At 45.7% G+C, this 14,128-nt stretch overlaps 1 protein-coding gene across 1 annotated transcript in view; it reads right to left on the reverse strand.

The window, feature by feature from the left end:
• FLT1 (fms related receptor tyrosine kinase 1) overlaps positions 1–14,128 on the reverse strand; it is a 177,069-nt gene that overhangs the window by 61,540 nt on the left and 101,401 nt on the right. The window contains exon 15 of the mRNA XM_047876110.1: positions 11,249–11,395. Within this exon, the coding sequence (XP_047732066.1) occupies positions 11,249–11,395 (147 nt within the window). The remainder of the gene's footprint in view (positions 1–11,248; positions 11,396–14,128) is intronic.

Consider the following 14,128-nt stretch of genomic DNA (forward strand, 5'->3'; position numbering starts at 1 on the left):
GCACTGAAAATGCAAACGATTCCAGTGTTTTCAAATGGTCACCATGCAGCTGCTGCTTTCTCTGTTGAGAATTTTACCCTAAGGTCAAGCCACAGGGCAAAGCATTTGCAGATGTAAAACAAAACAAAACAAAACAAAACAAAACAAAACAAAAAGCTGAGGAAGGGTAGAATAATTTGAGACAGAGTGAAAAGCAGCCTTACGATAATAATGTGTTAAGTTGAAGAGAATTATGAGATGCTTAAAACACATGGGCTGAAGGAGTTCTGATGGGCAATGTGATCCCTGGTGAGACGATTTGCTCTTTAGCCATGAAAAAGACAGAGAAGAGGGGCTCTTGGAAAAGAATAAGACTGAGAACAGTGGGGGGGGGGGATGCTGTGTAATATTCCTCTTCATGAAACCACTGAAAAAGGGAAAAGCCATAAACAAAGGTCCTTTCATTTGGGACAATGTCTATTGCTTCACTAGCTGAAATTACAAATCTGGGTTATGCTAACAGAATAGTTTCCAAAAGCTGCCAAGAAATTGTAAACTGGTTGACTTGAAGGGGTTATAGTTAACGTGAGCACCTTGAAACTGTGCCAAACACACACGTATTTCTAAACATTTAAAAATGAAAAGCATTCTTGCGTGCTTTCGCGGCGAACTCGGCTGTTGTTCTAATGAAGTATTTCGAGATGATTCAGGCACTTGAAAAACATGTCAGGAGGTGCTAAGTCTATAGTTGTACATAGCTGATAGCTAAGGTTTTAGAGTTCCTATCTATAAATTATAAACCCACACATGTGCCCGGGCACACACATGCACTCACTCCTGCTTCAACACATTCCTGTGATATGTTCAGATTTGTCATAGCTCCTCGATGAGGTCGGATGCATTTATACTGCAGAATAGAGCCATTCATCCAAAGTGGCCATTCTGTGTAGAGTGAGGGAGTGTGTCTATGACCAGTAAAGTGTTAGCACTGCTTCGCATAGAGGTCAAGGTCTAGAAAGTGTTTTCCATCAGCATAGGAATAGTTAAATTATGGGACTACATACCATATTAAAGGGTATGGAGGCTAAAAAGACGGGAGCAGGACATTATGTGCTGACACAGGAAGACCTCCACGATACACGGTGAACAAAGCACGTCATCAAACAAAACACGTTGCATGACCTCAACTCAGATTTGTCTTAGAGATGCTGGCTTCTCTCTCTCTCTCTCCCTCCCCTCTCTTACCGGCACAGGGTTGGCTTTCAGTGAATAGCTGTTGAATGAATGAATGACTGAATCCCATTTATTATTTGCTCCGCAAATATGGATGTCCTGCATGTGTATACCTGCACCTTACACAGGCAAAAAGCGGTAAAGTTGTTGACAAAATACAAATCAAATACTTGACGTGTGTTAACTCTCCGTAAGGACATTTTTTATAGCTTATGCTCTTTCCGTGCCACGTGATCTTTCACAATGAAAACGTATTCGTGGATTACAGAATTTAAAAAAAGATAGTCTTGAAAACGAAATTATGGGGGTGCCTGGGTGGCTCAGTCGGTTAAGCGTCCAACTCTTGATTTTGGCTCAGGTCATGATCTCATGGTTCACGAGGTTAAGCCTCGCATCAGGCTCTATGCTGATAGTGCAGAGCCTGCTTAGGATTCTCTCCCTCTTCCCTCACCCACTCGTGCTCACTTGCTCTCTCTCAAAATAAATAATAAACTTCAAAAAAAATGAATTATGGGCCTCTTTACCATCAGCAAAGAGTCACTGAATGAAAGTTTAAAAGGTATATTATATATACACACACACACACACACACACACACACATCTCCAAATAGTTTAACATTTGCAAAACTTTCAATTTTTTTTTTTAATGTTTATTTCTCTTTGAGAGAGAGAACGTGAGCAGGGGAGGGGCAGAGAGACAGGAAGACACAGAATCCGAAGCAGGTTCCAGACCCTGAGCTGTCAGCACAGAGCCCGATGTGGGGCTTGAACTCACGAGCTGAGCTGTGAGATCACGATCTGAGCCAAAGTTGGATGCTTAACTGACTGAGCCACTCAGGTGCCCCCGTTTGCCAAACTTAATATTGACTATGTATACAATGATGAAATATTTTCGAAGCAAGAAAAGTAGGTTTATACTTCACAACAATGTATAATTTTGGATTAAAGGGTCGCCTGGGTGGCTCAGTCGGCTAAGCATCCAGCTTCGGCTCAAGCCATGAACTCAAGTCATGATCTCACTGTTCGTGAGTTTGAGCCCCGCATCGGGCTCTCTGCTGTTAGCACAGAGACCACTTCAGATCTTCTGTCCCAACCCCCCCCCCTCAAAAATAAACAAACATTTAAAAAAAAAACTTAAAAAAGAGGCTAAACCAAAATCTATTCCATCAGAAGACTGGCCCCCCTACAGAATGCTTTTGAGTGTATGTGTGTGTGGGGGGGTGCGTGTGTTGGGGTACATGATATACGTTTGCTGTGCTTTATTTCATTTTTCAGTGGTGGCCAGCTGAATTATGACGGAGTTGAATGAGATGGCTAAACTAATATACAATCGAATCGTTTAAGGCTCCTTAGAAGCAGGAGATAATGCAAAAACGAAGCTATCGCTTGAATATGGGCTGGACGAGGAACGAACTTTCTCAGTTTGACTCTATTCAGTCACGTAAGCAATGGCAAATTCACAGACTAGGTTATCTCCAAATACGTTTGTTTCTGTATTTCCCTTCATTGGATTGGGACTCCCCAGCTGCATTGCTGTCTGTCACTGTAGGTCTGGGTTAAACTGTTTCAAGTTTGTACTTGGGGGGACGAGGGGTTCCAGTGTAAATTCTGGACACGTGAAACAGAAAAACCTCATTGAATCGTTCTGCTAAGAGACGGAGGTGCACAATTATCTAAGGTGGATCGTCAGGCAGTCTTCAGTGTAAGCAGCAAATTGCAGATTGGGGGTTGGAGACCTCTTCCCTCTCCAAGCGCCCAGACAGCGGCTGTTAGTTTTGGGGTTAGTGACTTTGGACAGGGTGCAGTCCTGAGATCTCTGGGGCGAGCTCTTGGAAGGGTCTGCCCTCTCTCTTCCCCCATCTCATCCCCATATGTCTCGATTTCTCTTCTCTTTGTTTTTCTTCATTCCCAAGTTCTTTTTCTCTGCTACCGGTCCCTCAAGCACTGGCTGGTCGTCAAACAAAACAGGCTGCTGATCTTGGCTGTGCTCACACTCCAGTTCCGTGCGTTGCAAGAGGTCACAAAAAGAATCAAAAGACGAGGTTCATTCACAGTCAAAAAGCTTTAATGGGTATAAGGTTTCCGTTTGAGGTGCTGATAGAGTTCTGAAACTCGATAGTGGTGACGGTTGCACAACTTTGTGACTGTGCTTAGTGCCACTGAATTGTACACGTTAACGATTAAATGGTAAAATTTACATCATGTGCATTTTGCCACACACGCACACAAAGGCGGGGGGGGGGGGGGGTGAGGCCCTTTCTGAAGTGACGCTCACATTCTCAAGTTCGTTTTTTATTTCTTACGGCCTAAATTTTTCATTTCATTTGAAAATCAAGAGGACTTTCAGGAAGCACCAAAGACTCAAATGACCAGCAGACAGCCCCGCTATTTACGAGCGGGTCTGTGCGGTCTGCCGTGTGATCCCCTCGGCTGGGTCTTGCTGTGGCTCACACGTTTCAGGAGGCTTTTCTGGGCTGGATGGGGATAAGGATGCTGTACCGGAAGGCGCGTCCAGGCCATTTTCTTTGGGCAAAGCGTCACGATATGATTAGCTACATATGTACGTATGTGCAAGACCTAAATAAATGACAGTATTTCAGTAAAGAGTCATATTTGGGTGTCAAGATTGATTCTCCATAAATAACTTCTGGCGATTTTGAATACAAAAATGGGACTCTACCCACGGGTTCTCTTACTTTTCTGAGGGTGAACCATGGTCGCACTGAACCAGCCGGACATCAACAAGCAGTCGCAGACTTGCGTAAAGTGTCAGTCTCCATCTCTTCACCACGTCAAGGCTGTGATCAAAGTCAGGGTTCCTCTTTCGTCTGGGGTTGGGCTTGCAGCTCTGAACTCCAGCGCTACCAATCAAGACGTTTTCCTTGCTGTTAGCTCACTGTACTCTTCCCTTAATTCCACTCCTTTCTCCTCACCTTCTAAATGGAAGTCGATCCTTAGAAAAGAACCGAGTTTTGGCTCTGCAACATATTCAGAACGCCCCCTATGCTTATATTGTGGTCGGGGGATACGACTCAACCTTGAGAATTTGTTGGAAGATTCTGGCTGGGGAAAGAAGCTACTGGTATGGTCACTTGTGAAGCTTGGCCCTTCTGGGTCTGGGTACGTGGACCCCCCCCCCCCCCCCGGCCCCTTACCTTAAAGACACATATTGGAGAGAAAGGACACCGAGAGCAGCTGCTCAGCCAATCACATCAGCGGACTGATGGGGCTCGGTGGGGGTGGTAAGTAGAGCAGTCAGCTCCCCCTCCCACGCACTCTCCAACGTGTTCCAGGAATCCTGTACACGCTTTCCTGCAATGTTTCTTCATGCATTATGCACCATAAAGGTGGATTTCATAAGAAAAGACAATTACCACTCAGGTTTTGCAAAAGATAATTAACATTTCTGAATTTTATGTTCTGTAAGACATCAAGCGAAGCTGTGGGTTCTGAGGGTGACAGTCACGTTATTACCCCTAGGTATTAACACCCTCACTCACTTCTCCCCTCTACCTTCCTCAAGATCTTTCCTAGCTCTATGAAAACCACTTTGTATTTCAGCCATCATTCTGTTCCCCCTGAAGTCCGAGGGCAGCTGGTCACGTTGATGTGAATATGCACTTTACAGGTGAAGATGTTTCGTATCAGGGATCTAGTGGTGACAGGAAAGATGTCCCTTTCAGGTCATTAGATACATAGTCCTAGTAACCAAGATCCAACTTAGGAAGCAGTATTAATCAGCGGGTCAGAGTGATTCTCTCCTACCCCAGCCTCAGGCTACTTAAGAGCAAAGCTATTCTTTCTCAGCTCTTCGTTGTTTCCAATCTTAAAATAGTCTAATCTTAAACTTAAAATAGCTCTAATCTTCAAATAGTCTGAAACGTTTTGCTGCCATAGAAATGTAATTTACGCAATAGGTCGCTGCCGGTTTCTCGGTTTAGGGAAGGCTTTACCAAAGACGTCTCAGGGTGGCACTGTTTTCTGCTCTCTTAAATATTTTCGGAGGAAAGTTTGTTACTTTTTCCAGCATTTTAATGACTTTTTCTGCACAATCAGGTTTGCGCTTGTATCGATGCAAAACGAAGCCAGACAGGCCTTCTTCTGGATCCGCTTCGCACCCTCATCTGGTGTCCTTACGGCGCCATCTGCTCCGTGCCAACAGCCCCACCTACATGCTTGCTCAGCTCTGTCACAGCTCTGAACATTGTTAGGACCTCGGTGGAGAATCTGGGAAGGGTGTGAGGTAGAAAGGTGACTTTCTGATCATTTTGGAGGAACTGCCGGGCCCTTGAGAAGGTGGCTGGAGCAGTGCTGAGGAGGAGGTTGTATGTCCTCCACGGTGACTTCAGACCATTGCCCCAAGGCTGGGTGCAAACCCTTTAAATTTTCAACCCAATGGAAATGGATGTTTCTTAGATGAGCTCTGCAGCCTGTATGCTCCTGAGAATCAAACCATACTCGAAACAGCCAGTGGCCAGGAGAATCCACCCCTAACTTGCCATCGGTCCTTCCGTGTTACATTGGTCTTTCCTGTCTGGTCCTGGACATTCTACTCACTTTAGCTGATCAATTCTCTCTTCACCTGTCTTTTCAGAGTAAATATGTCTCAGACTGCCTTTCTCTTCAACACTCTTCAGGAGAGACAGAGACGGAGCGGGGGAGGGGCAGAGAGAGAGGGAGACACAGAATCCAAAGCAGGCTCCGGGCTCTGAGCCATCAGCACAGAGCCCGACGCGGGGCTAGAACTCACAAACCGCGAGATCATGACCCGAGCCGAAGTCAGACGCTCAACCGACTGAACCACCCAGGCGCCCCTTGAGATTTTATTTCTAAGTAATCTCTATATCCAACGTGGGCTCGAACCCACAACCCTGAGATCAAGAGTCGCATGCTCCACCGATCCGGCCAGGCGCCCCATGGGCATGCCTGCTTTTAAAAAAAAAAAAAGTTTTAAATATTTTTTATATGGTTTACATTTTTAACATTGAAGAAATAAACTGCAGTCTTTGGGGAGCTTAAGCTTTAAGGGTTAGAAAGGAGAAAATATTGTTTGACGAATATGACGTTAGTGTCCACGGAGTCACTAAAGCTGGTGACTTGGGAGTGATACACAGGCGCAGTCAGCCCCACACGCCCAGTGTTCGGAATGTGGGCCCCAGAGTCAAGGTCTGGTCCCAGCCTCTGCCCACCAGGCACCGGCTCTGTGATCTGGAGGCAGCTATTTCTCCTCTCTGTGCGTCTGTGTCCTCGTCCCATCCTTTGGAAAACAGGCGTCGTAATTTAGCAAGACTCCTAAGATTGTTATGAAGGGGAAACTAATCGACCTTAGTGACGCGCTCAGAACAGGCACAGGCACCCAGTCAGCGCTCGTGAAGTTAAACTACATCTGCCAAATGCATCTCCTAACGGTACCTACCTCTGATGACAGTTGTGAAAAGTGAATGAGGTCGTTGTCAAGGTCACACGGTGCCTTGGTTCCTGGTTGAGCGCTCAAGGCATTTTTATTTAATGAAGAAGACCTGTTAAGCTATTCGGTCTTCAGAGCTTTTAAAAACAGGCAGACATAAAACTAGAGAATAACCCTTCTGTGACACGAACTGCAAATAAACCAGACATGGAAGGAAAGGAAGAGTCCCGACGTACTAGAATGAGAAAGAAGGATCTCCAGTGGAGGCAGCCTCTGTGGTTCCCAGGAGGGGAAATAAAGACTCTCCAGGAGTGGTGGGAGTCCAGGGTGACTTGGGGCCCCAGAGGCCCTGGAGGGCCGGCAGCTGGGCTGGCCTGGAGGGCCGCTCCATGGGTGGTGGGCGTGTGGTTTGCAAGGTGCCTGCTTGCTTCTCCCCGGGGTTGCCCTGGCGGAGGCTGCCTCGCGTCCCCCGTGCACACGCTTTCCGGGGCCTGTGTGCTTATCATCCCTTTTTTCCTGCAGATGCCCCGTGGCCCAAGAAAGTCCTACTCAGCTTTCGTCAGGCTTTCTCGAAACTGCATTTCTTCTCTAGGATGGCTGTGCCCCACTGAAGGGTTTCCTGAAAGGAAATGAGGAGGGAGGAGAAAAGTTCTCCCCTTATGGTCTTTCAGCAGGCATTTTATGGCCACTCGTCCTGAGCACAAGCTCTCACGTGTGCCCTGCTTCCTCTCTCATATTTTCTTTGGACTCGGGTGCGTTGCCATTTAACAAATGACAATGATGATGGGCCAGATCCTATCAATGACCAAGGCCACCGCAATCCTCTCGGTATATAAATGTTTTTTGAGTCGCCACGTGTCGCAAGTCTTTAAAGGACGTGCAATTTATTTTCTGGCTCTTTAAACTTGAAATAATCAGCTTAACTGATTTCAAGCCATTATCTATTTATATTTGATTATATATTTTCTATTTGTAAATGTTGTATTTATAATTATATATTTCATTACATATATTTAATTGTATATTTTAGTTTTTTTTAACGTTTGTTTTTGAGAGAGAGAGAGAGAGAGAGACAGAGACAGAGTGTGAGCAGGGGAGGGGCAGAGAGAGAGGGAGACACAGAATCCGAAGCAGGCTCCAGGCTCTGAGCCGTCAGCACAGAGCCCGACGCGGGGCTCGAACCACGAACCGTGAGATCGGGACCTGAGCTGAAGTTGGACACTTAACCGACTGAGCCACCCAGGTACCCCTTAATCATATGTTTTATATTTGTAAATATACATTTATAGTTATAGATTTCATTATACATTTAAGTATTATTTAGGCTTTAAAATTTACTCTCAGTATAGCTTTCCAAAGGCTTAGAATCCCAAGCAGGCTCCACACTGTCAGGGCAGAGCCTGATGTGGAGCTCGAACCCACGAACTACGAGATCGTGACCTGAGCTGAAATCAAGAGTTGGATGCTTAACCAACGGAGCCGCCCAGGTGCCCCAGTTCAACTCTGATTCTTTAACCCACATCCAAAGTGTGAAAACTCAACGTCAGCCAAATTTACGTCTTCCAAAGAAACACCCAACATCTTAGATTAGTATTTTGTAAAATGTATTTGGTGATCAAGTTAGTTGGGGGAATACTTTAAAGAAGTTTGGCTGGTTTCTTTAAAACAGGACTTCTTGAGGTCTTTAATATACTAACGTGGACTCTGAATCGCTAAAGGGAGACTATTCCAGGCACTGTTTTCCAACACAAACGTGTTTATTCGTGTGTTCATTCATCCTTTTGTTTTGGTAGAATGCCTCAAGGGATTCGTTTTGTGTGAAACAACCTATCTTAATAGAGTGTCATTCTGGGCAAATCATTTTACCTCGCTGGGTCTAAATGTTCTATTCTACAAATGGAACTAGAGATACCCCAACGGTCCCTTTAGCTTTAAAAATCCTAAGATAGAGTCTCCCCAACCACCCGGAAGTCCAGACATCTGTGCTATCAGGTGAACCTCGCTAAGGACAGAATAAAATTTTCTGAAAAACGTTCATCCGTTCCTTCGCTCATGAAACATTTATCGGTTGCCAAGCACTATGCCAGCTTGGAGGACAAAAAGAGAAGACACAGATAAGAGGAAGGTTGCACTGTCTGCCCTCAGGATGAATGTGATATGATGGCAAACATGGAGTGAGAGAGCAGACCCACAGTAAGAGAGCGGTGGGAATAGGCACGGATAATCCACAGATGGACCGATGATCACGGAACAAGTCAGTAAGAGCGAAGAGAAGCAGTCATGAATAATAAAGACGCCGGGAGGACCTGCCCCCTCTGTGCAGGAGAGGAGTAAGGCTTTCTGGAGAAAGAACACCTGACTTGGGTCTTAAGGGACAGGGAGGCGTTCGAGGAAGGCAAGGCACTCCAGGCAGCGGGGACACAAGAACAAAAGCAGCCGAGGGCGTTGAAGCAGCACAAGGAGTCCCGGGATCTACAAGAGCTTGGAGACGGCTAGAACTTAAGGTTCAACAGGGGAGGGCGAGCTTGGAGTTGGGGAAGTAGCGAGGGCCCGTTGTTGAGGGCCTCCTCTGTCAGACGCTTGAACTTGGGATAGGGAGCCCGTGAAGACTTGCAAACAGGGAAGTGCCAGGTTCACAGCCGCCTCTTATCCAGCTGTGTAGAAAACAGATGCAAAGAGAGAAGAAAGAGGCGGAGAGACCAGTCAGGAGATGTTCTCTGAACCCAGAAAATGACAAGAGGACAGCGGAGGGAAGGGAGGACTTGAGGCGTATGTCCTATTTACGTGCATGACCCGGATAGCCTGGTGACAGACCAGAGAAGGACGGAGGGGAGGTCGCGCGCTTCTGGTGTGGACCATGAAGCAGACGACGTAGTACGAGAGGAGGCGCTGCTCATGGAGAAAAATGATGAGACGTGCTGAGTTTGGGACTGGCCTAGAGGAAGGCCTTTCTAAGATACCTTAACGTTGGAGATGGTCTACCACGACCCCTTGGTGAGCATCAAGCTCAAAGGGAGATTCTGTTTTGAGCGGAGGACTCACATTTAAGGACCATTCCGTATTGCCAGTCATTTGATTTCGGTTGTTGGGCTATTGTAAATAAACGGCAGTTTTGGGGCGCCTGGGTGGCTCAGTCGGTTGGGCGTCCGACTTCAACTCAGGTCACGATCTCGCGGCCCGTGAGTTCGAGCCCCGCGTCGGGCTCTGGGCTGATGGCTCAGAGCTTGGAGCCTGTTTCCGATTCTGTGTCTCCCTCTCTCTGACCCTCCCCCGTTCATGCTCTGTCTCTGTCTCTCTCAAAAATAAATAAACATTAAAAAAAAAATTACAGGGGCACCTGGGTGGCTCAGTCGGTTAAGCATCCGACTTCAACTCAGGTCACGATCACGTGGTCCGTGAGTTCGAGCCCTGCGTTAGGCTCTGGGCTGACGACTCAGAGCCTGGAGCCTGCTTCGGATTCGGTGTCTCCCTCTCTCTCTCTGCCCCTCCCCCGTTCATGCTCTGTCTCTCTCTGTCTCAAAAATAAATAAACGTTAAAAAAAACTTAAAATTAATAAATGGCAGTTTTACTTTTAATATAAGTGGAATTATTAAGTAAAATTATAAGTGAGTTCCTTTTAATCTTATTGAACCACAAAATTATCAGGCAGGCAACAGTGTTGATACTTACTGATTTAAGTCTGGTGGTTTTCGGTATATTTTTTATTGAAAGAAAATTAAGACGTGACCATTAACTTAGATTTTTTTTTTTTTAAACCAGTATTCTATCATTTAAAATAGTCTTCTTTTTACCAAGTCATTAAAATTGATATAGGTGAATTAAAAAGCTTCTAGGGGTGCCTGGATGGCTTAGTCGGCTGAGCGTCGACTTGGGCTCAGGTCATGATCTCACGGTTCACGGGTTCGAGCCTCATATCCGGCTCTGTGCTGACAGCTCAGCCTGGAGCCTGCTTGAGATTCTGTCTCCTGCTCTGCCCCTCCCTGGCTCACATGCTGTCTCTCTCTCTCTTTCAAAAATAAATAAAAACTAAAAAAAAAAAAAAAAAAGCTTACAAAACTACCCTGAACTTCATATACACCAGATGTTCAAAGTTCTGCCATACCTCAAGCCAAGGAACCAACTCCTCACTTTCTCTGTTAAGCTGAACTGACACGTTTTCTGAGGGGCTCTTACCATTTCTTTATGAATGTACCATTTAAAGCAGATTCTGTATGGACCCTTCTACAGGGTTAGGAATATGGTGTGCAAAAGAACTAACTCTAATAATATTCCTCATTAGACGTTAATATAAACAATGGGGCGCCTGGGTGGCTCAGTCGGTTGAGCGTCCGACCTCGGCTCAGGTCATGATCTCACGGTCCGTGGGTTCGAGCCCCGCATTAGGCTCTGGGCTGACGGCTCAGAGCCTGGAGCCTGCTTCGGACTCTGTGTCTCCCTCTCTCTCTGCCCCTCCCCCGCCCACGCTGTCTCTCAAAAATAAACATTAAAAAAAAAAAGAAGTTAATAGAAGCATGACCCAGAGCTCTGCCCGCAAGTGTTTCTCGATGTACAGAACGGAGCTGAGAGGAACGTTAAAGGAAGAAGAGAATGATGAGAAAGACGGAATTCGAGGAAAACAATCTCTTACCGGGTTCCTGCTGTATTTGGTGGTTGTTTTTAAACCAGGTTATCTGAGGCTCTGGGACACCAGTAACATGACAGCGGAACGTGCTGGAGCTGCTGATGGCCACTGTGCGGTCACTGAGGCTTGTCAGGAGGCGTGGTGCTTCCTGATCTAGTGAATAAAGAAAGGGGTTGTTACTACTCATTAGCTGTATTCCTTGTTACAAATGCACATCAATACTTCACATACAGAGAGAAGCAGCAAAACTCAACCGTCAGGTTTCCCTCACATTTTGTTCCCCAAGTTCTCCTTCTGCCGTTAAACTACTGCGTCGTCTTTCTTGAATCGCTACGATCAATGGAAATTTGTTAGAACGCAGAGTAAAATCAAGAACAGAGCCCTATATTTTTAGGTTTCAGGATCAAGGTGGTTTGTTTTTTGTTTTTTTTTGTTTTTGCCTGGCCAACCAGTTTTCCTTTTGTGAGAGAAGCTTTTCAAAATCCTGAGGATTTTGCCTACTGTTTGAGGAGCTTAAAAAGGAAAAAGGCGATTTTGGATACAGGCTCGTAACCAATCTTTCCAGAAATCCTAGTATTCTCGTGATGAGCTAACGTAGTTTTGTGTGTAGTTTTTTTGACGTGTTTGTGAGGCCACGTCTGTGTTGCTCAGCTATCCGTAACCTAAATTGTAAGGTAGCAGACCCAACAGGAGAATTGCGTGGACTTTGGAAGCTTTATTATTTCCTTCCTTCACCCCTTCCCCAGTGCAAGCAACCGAAGGATTAATTCAAGAGGCAGAGGCAAAGGTTTGTGGTTTTTGCACTATATAATAGTACAAGTATTGTATTTTATATTATTTTCTCTTAAAACATACAAATATGATACAATACAATTTATTTTAATAAAATGCCGACCGATATAGTACAACAACAGGAATTTAATACATTAGGATACAATACATTACAACATTAAAATCCCACATTGGAACAGCAGCACCCCGAGGCCCCAGTGAGTACAGCGTCTCTATGTAACAAAGTAGTCAGTCCTGCTGATGTGTATACATTCTAGTTAGGCGAGTGCTGCATGGGTAGTTCAAGCTTCCAAGGTGAAAAGGACGAAGAAGACAAGTCCTAACCCTCCCCAATCCTCCTCCTCTCCCCCCGCCCGTGTTGCAACTCCTGGAACAGAAATCGAGAGTTTTGGCGTGACTTACGCATTCTGCGCCACTGTCTTCAATCAGACAGAGGGAGCTTTCTCTGACCCTTTTGCATTTCCTCATCTTATTGTACTAACACTGTGAAAGCAGCCTGGGAGTAATCACAGTGCTCTAAGAAGTGACACACTGCAGTGGCCCTGATTCCCCCGTCCCTGCAGGGTTCTGCCCGGTCCCACAACCTTTCTCTTTTTGTTCCTGCAGGGAAACTCTCAGGATGAGCATTCGGTGAAGCAATTTAGAAATCTCAGGTGAAAAGCCAGATTATCACGTAACTCGAACAGCACGTTGACCCGGCAGGGTTACTAATCTGGCGGGAGGAACAGCGTTCTCATTAAATTTTGATTTCCTCGCTTCTCGCTCGCTGGTCTTTCCTCACTTTACACAACATGGGATCCGAAGGCTAAAAAGAGGGTTGAGAGGAGAGCCCTGACGTAGAAACTCTTCAAGCGTAGAGTGGAATGAATGATTGCCATGGCCCTTTCCCCTTCTGTCGGTGTATCTTTCCTAATCTCTCCTGCACCCGCCCCCCCCCAGGCAGAACCATTTCAACATTTCTGTGTTGGCATTCTGGGCCACCTGTCACGTGGTGTTTCCCAAAAGAAAATGCAGTCAGATAGCAACATCTTCAAGTCTGATCACTTGTACGTGCTTCATTGTTACAGTTTCGACATTTTTTTTTTTACACAGCAAAGACTCTAAACAGATTGGTGAAACAAGACAAGATAAGGAAGAACGGGGTCATATTACTATTTAGTCTAGTTCAGGTGGCAAGCCAAATTTGACAGATCTCGTTTAAAACTCAGACACACCTCACTGAGTTACACCTTTAATAGCTTCCCCTACCATATTTACGATTTCCCACGCACTAAATAGGATAAAGCAATCTGTCATCGCCCACAGGCCTTATTATCAAAAAGGAAGTCTGGGTACAAGGCCTCCAACACCCAAATTATTACCGTAGCTACAAACTATAGCATCACCAACGCAGACAGGATTTGGCTTCCCTGGAAACAATGCCATGAGAATTCCCAAAGGCCCTATCTGCCCTGGACAAACTTCAGGCAAGAGAGAGGCGGCCAAAGGCTGCAGAGTAAGCACACGACCCCCCATTAAATACAAAGTTCAGACAAACATATTTTTCTTTGTACCCATTTCTGAAAAAAAAAAAAAAAATGCCCTCCTCTGTGAACAGTCTCATTTTTGACCGGTTTCTTTAATGACCAGTCAACCAAGGAATCATTCTATCCATTCGCCCTTTATACCTCATCATCTGTTTTGACATTTTAAGTGAGAAAGGTACACTGAGCCCTTGTTCTTAAGCCTCAGTGGCTGGATGGAATGGGTGGCTGCTTTCCACAACTCAACAAAGGGAAGCTGATCCCTGCCAACTGAGAAAATCAGAATTAACAGAGTATTTCTGCTGGTTATCAATAGCCAAAGATCACTCCCCACTGGCTCTTCACTGCTATGGCCCCAGAGATCTGCCTGGTTTCATAAAGATCTCGTTTTCTCTTCTCCACTTGGAATGGGGACTGAGGAACCAGCCTCACGTCCTCTACTCCAACTCAATCATTCTCCACATTAGGCTCTTTTGTCTTTCCCTTTCCCCCATCCTCCTCCTCCCCTTCCTCCACACCCAAAAGAGCGACTAATACGAAACACAACCCACCCAGTTGGTCTTTCTTTCCG

Source organism: Prionailurus viverrinus, chromosome A1 (genome assembly GCF_022837055.1).
Source record: "Prionailurus viverrinus isolate Anna chromosome A1, UM_Priviv_1.0, whole genome shotgun sequence".
In the NCBI taxonomy this organism is placed as follows: domain Eukaryota; kingdom Metazoa; phylum Chordata; class Mammalia; order Carnivora; family Felidae; genus Prionailurus; species Prionailurus viverrinus.